Below are 12,772 nucleotides of genomic sequence, written 5' to 3'. Positions count from 1 at the left end.
GATCTCTATCCGTGAGGACAGACAGTTTAAAATTATTCGGAAAAGTGTCAAACATTTTTATCAGACAAAATCAGAGTGCTGTTGACAGTGCTATTGCCTCCAGGTTGGAGTCCCATGTCAGGATTTAAGCACCTAACATAAACTGAGACTCTAATACAATACTGAAGGATATTTGATTTGATTTGATTTATTATTGTCAGGTGTATAGGTATACAGTGAAAAGTATTGCTTCTTGCACATTTTATAGACAAAGCATCCGGTTCATAGAGAAGGAAAGGAGAGAGTGCAGAATGTAGTGTAACATTAGCTAGGGTGTAGAGAAAGATCAACTCAGTGTGAGGTAGTGTCTCGGTGCATGGGGTCCTTAATTATGCTGGCTGCTTTTCCGAGGCAGCTGGAAGTGTAGACACAGTCAATGGATGGGAGGCTGGGTGGCATGATGGATTGGGCTACATTCATGACCCTTTGTAGTTTCTTGCGGTCTTGGGCAGGGCATACCAAGCTGTGATACAGCCAGAAAGAAAGCTTGCAGCAACAACAAGTGGCCGGAAGATACCGCCTCCAGTATTTATGTGTGCACCTGCATAAATATACAGATATCTACTTCAAACAAGACAATTCACGTGGATAAATGTAAATAAATGTTAGGGTTATCATCATCAATGTTAATCACAACCTTCAATCTAAACTGTAGCGTTAAATAAAAGCCAATAGGTTTTGAAAATCTGATGAAGGATAAAGTAGTAGAACACTGAGCAAGACAAGCTTGTGTAATACAAGAGGTAGCTGGAAACAAGTGGCCATGTATATATGGAAAAGCAATGTAGGATTGAACTGTCATGGTTGGGTAAAGCAGGAAGAGGCTCTGATCCTATTGTAATATCTTATTGGTTTTTCCAACCCTTTTTTTTATTCATTTGTGGGACATTGGCATTGCTGGCTGGCCAGCATTTATAACCCACCCCTAGTTACCTGAGAGCTGTTGAGAGTCAACCACATTGCTGTGGCTCTAGAGCCACATGTAGGCCAAACCAGGTAAGAAGGCAGATTTCCTTCCCTGAAGGCCATTAATGAACCTGATGGTTTTTTCTGACAATCGACAATGGTTTCGTGGTATTCATCAGATTCTTAACTCCAGATATTTTTTACTGAATTCAAATTCCACCATCTGCCATGGTGGGATTCGAACCCAAGTCCCCAGGCTGGATTAATGGTCTAGTGATAATACCACTAAGTCATTACCTCATTTGTTTTAGAGTGCATCTATTCTTTATCTTATCTGTTTAAGGCTTATTTATTACTGTCACAAGCAGGCTTACATTAACACTGCAATGAAGTTACTGTGAAAATCCTCCACTCACCACATTCCGGCACCTGTTCAGATACACTGAAGCGTGGCCAATGCACCTAACCAGCACGCTTTTTGGACTGTGGGACAAAATCGGAGCACCTGGAGGAAACGCACACAGACATGGGGAGAAGGTGCAAACTCTGCAAAGATAGTGACCCAAACTGGAAATTGAACACATCCTAAGTGCTGTCAGGCAGCAGTGCTAACATATGTTAAAGTTCTTGATTCCCCTTACAATCTCAAATCTGCTCTGTATATGCTAAGATTGTAGCTAACTATGACGATGTCTGTGTTGTCCTCTGCCTCCCTCTAAATATTATTTCCACCTGCCATATTGCTATCTATCAGGATTGGAAAGAAGTTCAATATTATGAATATGTAACCTGAACCTTGCCTGCATCATATGTCTTGCATTTTCCAAACCCATCTCAGCTATATTCAGTATTTGTTGCTACTTGGCTACCTTAACACAGCTTTTGCTTTCTTCCCGCAGGTTGTATAGAGGTGATCAAATGGAAACCCGTTGCGACAGCTTCAACAGTTGCAGGTAAATCTCTACAAAGGGTAACAGATAGAGCCATTTTTGTTTGCTAGGCTGAACTTGAAATACGTCAAGATATTTGATGCTTGGTTATAATCTAGTTGACCAAGTGACTGAATAAGGGAAATATTAGTCATTTGGTGGTACTGAGCTCGAATATCACTGAAAAGAGAAACGTGTCGCTGAAGCTTTTCATCTTGCATTCATCAGGTCAAACACACAAGAATGCCAAATTTCAAACAATCATAACATTTTATACTACAGGAAAAGAGGGTATTAATTGGTTGACACTGATCAAAGTATTGCCATGGAGAAACCCAACTGGCAACTAAAGGTTTCCTCAAATAAAGGCGCAAGGACTTCTTTTTGCATATTCCTTTTGCAGAGAACCATACTTTGCATATGAATGGATGTCACTTTTAGCAAGTGTAAATGAGCCACGTTATGAGCTTGACTGATAGTAAGAGTGCTGGAATGCACAGAACTGGAAAAGACCATTGATCATTTGAGCAATCCCAGTATTTAGAGAATATCATATACTGCACTATCTCCCATTCTCCTCCATCAACTTCTTTCCCTCTGAAACATTGGGTGGAATTTTCCCAGCCCACCCACAAGAATCGTAATGGACGACACAGGACCGTACAAAGGTCTGTTGACCTCAGGCAGGATTTTCTGAGTTTGGGGCGAGTGTGGCCAGAAAATCCCACTCACTATGCTTTGGTCATTTCCAATTTATGATAAAATCATACTCCATTGCCTCGGTTGGCAGTCCCTTAGACAAAATTCTCCTCTTCACAATTCTCCTCTTCACATTTCTCCTCTTCACATTTCTCCTCTTCACATTTCTCCTCTTCACATTTCTCCTCTTCACAATTCTCCTCTTCACAGCTACAATTTGCACCAATAGAATCATCGGGCTGGATTTATTGAACACAGTAGATCCCATCTGCCAGCTAAGATGGCCAAAAGTGGGAGGAGCCTACCCACAGTCCCGAAGGCTGCTGCATGTCCTTTTACTGCTAGAAGCAGCTTTAATTAGACTGAGGAGGATTGTCCATGCCTTCCTCGGGAGGATGTCCTACCTTGAAGAGCCACCGTCCAATTGGATGGGCCAGCAGTTCTGAAGTACCAGCAGGCCACAGGGAGCAGTGGCTGCTGCTGGGAATATGGTCAATTCCACCATGTCAAGGAGCCCTGATAAGTCCGGGTGCACCGAGATCTGTCAACATTTCCTTGTCATGGTGTGGAGATGCCGGCGTTGGACTGGGGTAGGCACAGTAAGAAGTCTCACAACAACAGGTTAAAGTCCAACAGGTTTACTCAAGCTTTTGGAGTCCTGCTCCTTCGTCAGCCACTCACCTGATGAAGGAGCAGGCCTCCCAAAGCTTGTGCTACCAAATAAACCTGTTGGACTTTAATCTGGTGTTGTGAGACTTCTTACTGAACCTTTTCTTGCAGGTGGAGGCGCAGGGAGCGGATGGGGAGGGTCTGGTTTCTAAAAGCCAGGGGTGGGGTGACCTTGATGGAGAGGGTGCCGCCAATAGGCTCAGAGGGACTGCAAAGGAGATTCCCCTGCATTGCCGGATTCCAGCTCACACAACACAATCTGCTGGGCTGCCCAGATGTCTTGGGCCTTACCACTCCATCGGTATAATACTGATGACAGCAGGATGAGGCACTTAAGTGCTGTTAGGCTCTAGCCACTATATTGTGAAAATATATTGGCACAAGTGACAGTGCAGAGAAGAGTTACAGAGGTGATACCAGAAATGCAGGGTATACATTTTGGAAAAGCATTGATAGGCTGGGTGTCTTCTCTCAAGGCAGAAAAAGGAAGCCGAATGGCATAACACATGTCTTTAAAATTGTGAAAGATTTTGATAAACCAAGAAAGCGGGAGTTTATGGAGAACAGCATAACGTTCATTGACCAAATATGAGCCTCACAGTAGCTTCCTTGCAGTGTTAATGTAAGCCTACTTGTGATACTAATACAATAATCTTTAAACTTAATACCCAAGGATGGGCATGCCTCCCAATGGCTCCTCCATGTCCTGTTTAATTGCAGTGTGGACAAGGGTAGATTAGCAGATGGCAGGCATGGCACCCACTGGATTTAAATATCCCTGTTACAATCTCCATAGGGGCTGAAAAGAGATTCAAACTTCCAGTTACTAGCTGAAAGAATGACCTGATTTCATGTTCTCAAACTTCAAAGAGATGAATCAGAGGTTGAGTTGGGGGGGGGAATCCAGACATTTCATCACACTCCTGACTTGTGTCTTGCAGATGGTTGGCAGGCTTTGGATTTTTTAAAGTTTATTTATAATTGTCACAAGTAGGCTTACGTTAACACTGCAATGAAGTTACTGTGAAAATCCCCCAGTCACCACACTCCAGTGCCTGTTTGGGTACACTAAGGAGGAATTTAGCATGGCCAGTGCACCTAACCAGCATATTTTGGACTGTGGGAGGAAACTAGAGTGCCCGGAGGAAACCCACACAGACATGGGGAGAACGTGCAGACTCTGCACAGACGGTGATCCAAGCCACGAATTGAACCTGGGTCCCTGGCACTATGAGGGAGCAGATCTAACCACTGTGCCACCCTCAGGAAGTCACAAAGTGAGTTGCTCACTACAGAATCCCCAGGCTGTGGCCTGCTCCTGTAGCCGCAGTATATACGTGGCTAGTTCAGCTCAGTTTCTGGTCAATGGTAACTCCCCCCCCAAGGATCTTGAGTGATTAGATACTAGAAATTCAAGTGGATTTAAGCATTTGCATGGGAGGTTCTTTAACAGGTACCTATCCAGGCAAATTTGTTCTCACATATGTTGGCATGGTTGGTCACATTCTCCATTGCAAAGCAAAGGGTTTTGACTTCTGGCTCTGGTGCTAACTTGAGTGAATATTTACCTCAACTCTTAGTAGTATGGAAGGTGTGCTGCATTGTCAGGGGGTCCCCTGTTCAGGTGGACTAAAACGATCCCACAGCACTATTTAATATATGGCTAAAAAAAATCTCTCAGTGCCCAAGCTAACAACTCTACACCATCAAAAAAGACTATCTAACCATTCATCCTACTGCTACTAATGAGACTTAGTCCTGTGTTTAGGGTCAGCACATGCCTACATAACAATGGTTACACTGACAAAGAATCAACGTCTTATACTATGTTTTTGAACAGTTGATGCATATATGCCGTTTTTTAATTTATAGGTTGTAGCCTGTAATATGCTTTTGATTTTTTCAGATTCTTCAAGTAACAGGAAGATCCTTCTTCTCTATTCGCTGGATCACAATCAGTTTGAAAAGTTGGTGAACACTTTTGCATCCGTCCTGTGCGAACTTCAGTTCCAAGTGATAGTGGATCTATGGAAGCGTATAGAACTGGGTGCGCAAGGTCCCCTGCCGTGGTTCCATTCCCAGAAAAATAAAATTACAGGAGAAGGTGGAAAAATCCTCGTCCTCCTCTCGAAAGGTGCCAGTATGAAATGCGGTGAATGGCTTCAGTCCTCTGGAAGCACAAAAGCCATAAATGACCCAAATGATGGATTTATGGCCTCCTTGAACTGCATTCTTCCTGATATCATGGAAGGGAATGTTTCTGGGAAGTACGTTGTTGTGTACTTTGAAGACTTGCAGAAAAAGGAAGAAATACCGGAAGTTTTTAATAACATGCCAATCTACAGTTTGCCATCTCAACTGTCCGCATTCCTCCAAGAGCTCGAGGTTCCGGCCAACTTCAACCCTGACCAGAAAGCAACCGGCTATCAGTCATCAATTAGTAACCGTCTTAATGGCGTCATTAAGGAGTGCCAGCTGTGGGAACAAAATCACTTAACCTGGTGCCAGGACCTCTGTGAGAAAGAGTGGACATCTAAAGGACAACAAGACAATGAGACAATGTTGCACTGTCCAATAATGCAAATAGAGATGCTTTCAATGGTCTGAAGATTCCGTAGTGAGAGAATCTCAATGCACTGAGTAAAAACTGTCCCCTGCTGTGCTGGTTAAACATCTGCCCAACTATGAAAGATTGTGACAAAGGAAAATATCTGTGAGACACATCAAACCAACAACTGCAACTGTATTAATTTACATTACTATGGGGAGGCGATGGCCTAGTGCTATTTATTGCCAGGCTATTAATCCAGAAACTCAGCTAAATTTCTGGGGATGAGGGTTCGAACCCAGCCTTGACATTGACTGATAACCATGAAATCATTCTCAATTGTCGGAAAAACCCATCTGCTTCACTAATATCCTTTAGGGACAGAAATCTACTGGCCTACATGTGATTTCAGAGCCACAGCAATGTGGTTGACTCTCAACTGCTCTGGGGCAACTAGGGGTGGACAGTAAGTGCTGGCCAGCCAGCGACACCCATGTCCAATAACTCATAGTATGGTTGGAACAGCTGGAGTGTTAAAAACCAATATTTTGTAACACAATTCTCTTCAATTTCAAAAATGATGTGCGAAATACTCAGCTAAAACCAAAATTCTCTTCTTGCCATTTTCTGCAGTGATGGAATATAAAATGATTTGCTAGTTTAATGAAAAGACCGAAATACTGAGTGTCTTCACTGCCAGAGATATATTCTTGTCAAACCGAGCTCTGTTTGTCAGTACAGTTTTGGGATGTGTTTCAACACAAATCCCAGGAAAGTCCAAGGATCTATTGCACTGCAGCAGAAGTAGACTTAACTGGAGAAGACCTCTTGAAGTCCACATCCAGAATGAGTGAAGGGGCCTCCTTGCTCTAATCCAGGAGATTGAGTTAACATTAGGCACTCAGCAATTTTGTAATTGTAGTCTTTGTATATATGTACATCAATGTAAATATCTTAAAGGTTTTGTATTGAGTATGATCGTTCTGATAACTCTATGTTCTTTTCGCTACAAAATTAGTCACTGAAACAAAAGATGCTGGCAATAGGATAAAGGAGGTGATGGCCTAGTGGTATTATCACTAGACTATTACTCCAGCAACTCAACTAATGTTCAGGGGACCCCGGTTCGAATCCTGCTATGGCAGCTGGTGGAATTTGAATTCAATATAAAAAAGGCTTGGAATTAATAATCTACTGATGACCATGAAACGATTATCAGGAAAATCCATCTGGTTCACTAATGTCCTTCAGGGAAGGAAATCTGCCATTTTTGCCCCTTCTGGCCTACATGTAACTCCAGAGTCACAACAATGTGGTTGACTCTCAATTGCCCTTGGGTAACTAGAGATGGGCAATAAATGCTGGCCAGCAAGCGAAGCCCCTGTCACACGAATGAATAAAAATAAATTCAGGGTGGCACAGTGGTGACAGCACTGCTGCTTCACAGCGCTAGGGACCCGAGTTCAACTCCCAACTTGGGTCATTGTCTGTGTGGAGTTTGCACATCCTTCCCATGTCTGCATGGGCTTCCTCCGGATGCTCAGGTTTCCTCCTACACTCCAAAGATGTGCGGGTTAGGTTGATTGGTCATGCTAAATTGCCCCTTAGTGATAGGGGGACTAGCTGGGGTAAATGCAGGGGTTATGGGGATAGGGCCTGGGCGGGATTGTGATTGGTACAGACCTGATGGGCTGAATGGCCTCCTTCTGCATTGTAGGATTCTATCATTCAGTGATCGTTGTCCTTCATCTGGTTGATTTTCCACCTTAGCATGTCCCTCGAATCATTGTCTCTTTTTGAAGCTCAGCTATTTGGTCCCATCTGCACTTATGGAGTCCATTTAAATGCACAGCCCGTTTGCCAGAAGTATTTATTTATTTATTCACTAAACTGATGTTGCTATTTTTCATCACAACGTTCTGCTGGTTCTCCCTATCTCACCTTCTGCAAATTTTGACTTGACCCTTGTGAACTGCTGCTTCCTGCTCCAATGCCAGGAGCTATAACTGCGGCCATTAAATGAGGGCAGAGATTTCTGTTAGCTCACTGACTCAATGGTCTGTGATTATGTTAAAGTAAACTTGTTCTCAGCCAATAATGAAGTTATGTAGTGCAGGGTTCAGAAATGATGCTAGGTGAGGATAGAGTGGGAGACAGCAGCAGATCATCATTTAGATTACAAACTCATTTGAGCATTCTGGTAAATGTGGAAATCATCGGGAAATAATTTGTGCTGGTTTCAATCACTAAGTCAGGGACTACCTGTGTCAGATATTTACTACGATGAGTTTCACTATATTTGCTTCACTGACCTGTTAACTTATTTCATATTACTATTTATTTCCGTCTCAATCCTTTGTATAAAGAGAACTCCTTGCTCAGCTGAATAAAAGTTTTAAAAGTATTAAATGAGAAGCCTCTCCAGGTTGGAATTGGGAGATATTCTTCTGATTGCGATTTATCAGAATTCTATAGAACCAAAGTGCCAACAACTTGCATTTATCTAGCACGTTTACTGGAGTGAAATATATTTCATTAACATTATGGAGCAACTGAAGTGATGGCTTGGACAATTAATTCTGTAACAGCTCAAAGAACAGATTCATAAGTATGTTTTCAGTCTGTGAGGTTTTTTTTGGATATAAGGCATTTTTCTGTATTGTAAGTAGAAAGGAATTTTGTCAGTTGTATTATTACATTGCTTAGATAAGATAGAATGAATATGCTACAATGACTAGTTTACTGAACCATTTCATTATATGGAGAAACAATGGTCATAAAATTCCTCTCTATTTAGAATACAAAAAAATGCCATATATCCAAAAATAACAATGACCACTCCTTATGGTTATGCCTTGGGAGCTAATATGAGTCATAGAACATTGCACCAAAGCTGATGTTATAAAGTGGGGAGTGATCCACCCCTTCTGAGAATTAATACTGAAATACCCAAAGAAGAGTACCTTGCCCTATAAGAACATAAGAACATAAGAAATAGGAGCAGGAGTAGGCCATCTAGCCCTTCGAGCCTGCCCCGCCATTCAATAAGATCATGGCTGATCTGTCGTGGCTCAGTTCCACATTCCCGCCCTCTCCCCATAACCCTTAATCCCCTCGCTTATCAAAAACCCATCAACCCGCGTCTTAAAAATATTTAGCGAGGTAGCCTCCACCACTTCAACGGGCAGAGAATTCCAGAGATTCACCACCCTTTGAGTGAAGAAGTTCCTCCTCAACTCCGTTCTAAACCGCCCCCCCTTTATCTTGAGGCTGTGCCCCCTAGTCCTACTATCCTCTATAATCTGTAAAAAGTGTGTGTGAAGTGGTGTGACCTGCCCTTCACAACTTAGAGTGGTTAATTACAAAATAAATCCCTGACACTCTCTAAAATCAACACGGAACAATTTATTTATCTACTTAACAGTGGACAAATTAACTATTAACAAACAGAATACCTTCTAACTTTTAACTATTCCCCAATAAAACAAGATTCCAATGGTATGCTGTTCAAATAAATACAAGTCCGACTCGTTAATAAAAATAGAATTTAGTCACTCTTTAAATTGCGATCAGGTTTTGTGTCTTCAGGAATATTCTGGGCTTTCTCTGCTGATTCTTCTATCTGGAACTTCTTTCTTCTTGGTACCTGTGCTATCTAGATGGTGTTTTCTCTTAGACATCGATGAAGCTATGAGAGCCAGCGATTCTCTCTCTTGAGAGAGCTGAGAGCTGTTAGCTCTGGCGGGTGGCAGATGGTCTCCTCTTTGTCCCACTGCTCCCTTTTATACCCGTGATGACATATCAATATTTTCAACAATTGGTCCTAGGTTGTCAAAACCATCAAATTTAAATTTAATAGGTTCTTGGTATCTAAGTGATTAAATTAATTTCAAAAGCGTGTTGTCTTGGTAAAAACTGCTGCTTGGCCTTTAGACACTAATGTTTCAGTTTGGGCTCTCTGTGTACTCACATTTTAAATCTCTAAGCACAGAAAAAGCACCAACTTTTAACGGGATCAGGCAATGCTACCCACCCTAGCATTTTACAACGTTACAAACACCCAATTCTAACTTCCTACCTCCCAATCTACAATTATTCTACCCAACTTCTCAACACTGACTGCTGTCTCCACTCAATGACTGCATACATAGACTCTACATTAGGCCTCAGTGATCTGTGATAAGGATTTGGAATCCTAGGTGACTGTTTTAACAGAGGAAGGATGTTGGTGTGCAAGAGCAAAGAGATTTGTGACTTCAAGATCAAAAGACAGTAAAAGCGGCAACTTATGAAAGGAAAGTTAATGATCCAAGGTTTATGACAAGGAGGCTTCTGCATCATTTTATCGGCCAAAGGCAGGTTCTTGGTGATTATTCAATAAACCATAGCAAAACGCTGTGAATCTTTTACCGTGGGTAAGCCACGAGTCTATTTCAGCTGGAGCAGACATTGAATCCCGTATTGGTGGTTTTAATCTGAATCTCGCACATGTTGTCCAGCCAGTCCCTCGATGGCTACAAGTATAGATATAAAAGGCAAGATGTACTGGCAAACCCATCAAAAAACTTTGTAAGACCATAGTGAGATTACTGTGTACTGTTTGGTGCTCCACGCAATTGGAATGATACTGAGGAACCAGAGGGAGGGGTACCGTGCAGATTCAGTCTGATATGAGGAACATTTTAAAAACCTGGCCTGTTTTTCTTACAGTGGAGGAGTTGACAGAATGACTTAGTAGGTGTTTAAAATTATGATTATATCAGACAGGACTGGGTTTCTTGCAGCTAATGAGTCAGAAAGAAGGGATATTGATACAAAGCAAATGTAATAAATGTTGATTTGACTTGATTTATTATTGTCATATATATTAGTATATAGTGAAAAGTATTGTTTCTTGCATGCTATATTGACAAAGCTTACAGTTCATTGAGAAGGAATGGAGAGAGTGCAGAATGTAGTGTTACAGTCATAGCTAGGATGTAGAGAAAGATCAATCTAGTACAAGGTAAGTCCATTTAAAACCCTGATGGCAACAGGGAAGAAGCTGTTCTTGAGTCAGTTGGTACATGACCTCAGACTTTTGTATCTTTTTTCCTACAGAAGAAGGTGGAAGAGAGAATGTTCGGGGTGCATGGGGGTCCTTAATTATACTCGCTGCTTTGCTGAGGCAGCAGGAAGTGTAGACAGAGTCATTGGATGGGAGGTTGGTTTGCGTGATGGACTGAACTACATTCACAACCTTTTGTGGAGACAGAAAGTAGGAGAAACATTTAAACAGAGAGCTGTGGGGGAGTGGAATGCACAACAAGAATTAGCTTTTGTGTTCTACTTTCTACAAAAAAAACATGAGATTAATGGACAATCTGTCTGTGTGCACTGGATTCTGCAGAATTATACTACGTGGCAAACAACTTTGGTATATGGGACCACAACAGTTTGTAGGGTAATTTGAATATACAAACTAGGTTCCACGCAGTCTTTGGGACTTTTAACTACTTTGCATCCCACTCCTGACTGGAACTTTTGTTTCTATTGTGTTACTCTGTGAGGCTATTCTTCATCATGTTTTGCTCTTTAGTGCCTGCTTTCTAATTTCCTCCATTTCCTCCTACCTCCCGTGGACCATGACCACAACACTGAACATCAAGCCATTATCTCTAACATTATCACCAATCTCATTTCCTCCAGGTGCCTTCCCACCCACAGCTTCCAACCTCATGGTCGCCCAACATCAGACAGCCCACTTCTACCTACTTCCCAAAATCTACAAAAAGGACTATCGTGGGCCCATTGTGTCAGCATGCTTCTGCCCCACTGGACTTATTTCCTTTTACCGTGACTCCATCCTCACCACCCGCACCCCCCCCCCCCCCCACCACCCCAGTCCATTCCTTCCCCACCTGCATCCGGGATTCCTCTGATACCCTATGTCATATCGACAGCTTCTAGCTTGCAGGCCCTAACCGCCTCCTATTCACCATGGATGTACAATCTCTCTATACCTCCATCCCACGCCAGGATGGCCTGAGAGCTCTTCACTTCTTTCTTGAAAAGAGTCCTGAACAAATTCCCATCCACCATCGCTCTGCTCCGCCTGGCTGAACTTGTTCTATCTCTCAACAACTTCTTTAACTCAACCCACTTTCTCCAGATCAAAGGAGTAGCAATTTGTACCCACATGGGTCCTAGCTACGCTTGTCTTTTTACGGAGTATGGAGAACATTCCTTGTTCGAGGCATACCCGGGTCCCCTCCTATGGCTCCTTTAACAGTACAGCCGCTTTATGCTCTGACCTTGAAAAATTCATTAACTTAGCTTCCAGTTTCCAACCCTCCGTCGCCTTCCTGGTCCATCTAAGACATCTCCTTGACCTTTCTGTCTTCATTTCCGCAACAGACTACTTATCAATATCCATTACAAGCCCATTGACTCCCACCACTATCTGGACGACAGCTCTTCACACCCCATATCCTGTAAGGATTCCATCCCTTTCTCTCAGCCCCTTCGTCACTGTCGCACTTGTTCCAATGATACAACTTTCCAAAGTGATGCTTCTAATATGTGCTCCTTTTTCCTCAGCTGTGGATTCCCATCTATGGTTGTCAACAGGGCTCTCAACAGTGTGCAATCCACCTCCTGTGCCATGGCACTCACCCTGTCCCCTCCCTCCCAGATCAAGGATAGAGTCCTCTTTGTTCTCACATTTTACCCCATCAGCCTCTCTGCATGCAAAGCATAAGCCATTTTCACCAACTCCAGCGTGATGCCACCACTAAACACATCTTCCCTTCACTCCCTCTGTCAGCATTCTGCAGAGACCATTCCCTTCAGGATGACCTAGTCCAGTCCTCCATTATACCCAACATCTCTCCCGTCACTCATGGCACCTTCCCTTGCAATCGCAGAAGGTGTAACATCTGTCCCTTTAACTCTTCTACGCTCAACATCCAAATACTCATTCCAGGCTAAGCAGTGTTTCACT

The 12,772-nt window shown here is 42.7% G+C and overlaps 1 protein-coding gene across 1 annotated transcript in view; it reads left to right on the top strand.

Moving 5' to 3' along the window:
• Positions 1-8,347, top strand: part of LOC145336308 (interleukin-17 receptor C-like) — a 65,579-nt gene extending 57,232 nt beyond the window's left edge. The window contains exons 18-19 of the mRNA XM_080181742.1: positions 1,845-1,898; positions 5,149-8,347. Of these exons, the coding sequence (XP_080037868.1) occupies positions 1,845-1,898; positions 5,149-5,849 (755 nt within the window). The 3' untranslated portion in view covers positions 5,850-8,347. The remainder of the gene's footprint in view (positions 1-1,844; positions 1,899-5,148) is intronic.
• Positions 8,348-12,772: the final 4,425 nt, after the last annotated feature.

The sequence above is a fragment of the Carcharhinus amblyrhynchos genome, chromosome 3 (genome assembly GCF_965287045.1).
Source record: "Carcharhinus amblyrhynchos chromosome 3, sCarAmb.v2.hapA, whole genome shotgun sequence".
In the NCBI taxonomy this organism is placed as follows: domain Eukaryota; kingdom Metazoa; phylum Chordata; class Chondrichthyes; order Carcharhiniformes; family Carcharhinidae; genus Carcharhinus; species Carcharhinus amblyrhynchos.
The sequence above is the reverse complement of the archived record's forward strand: the minus strand, read 5'-3'. Positions and strand labels throughout refer to the sequence as shown.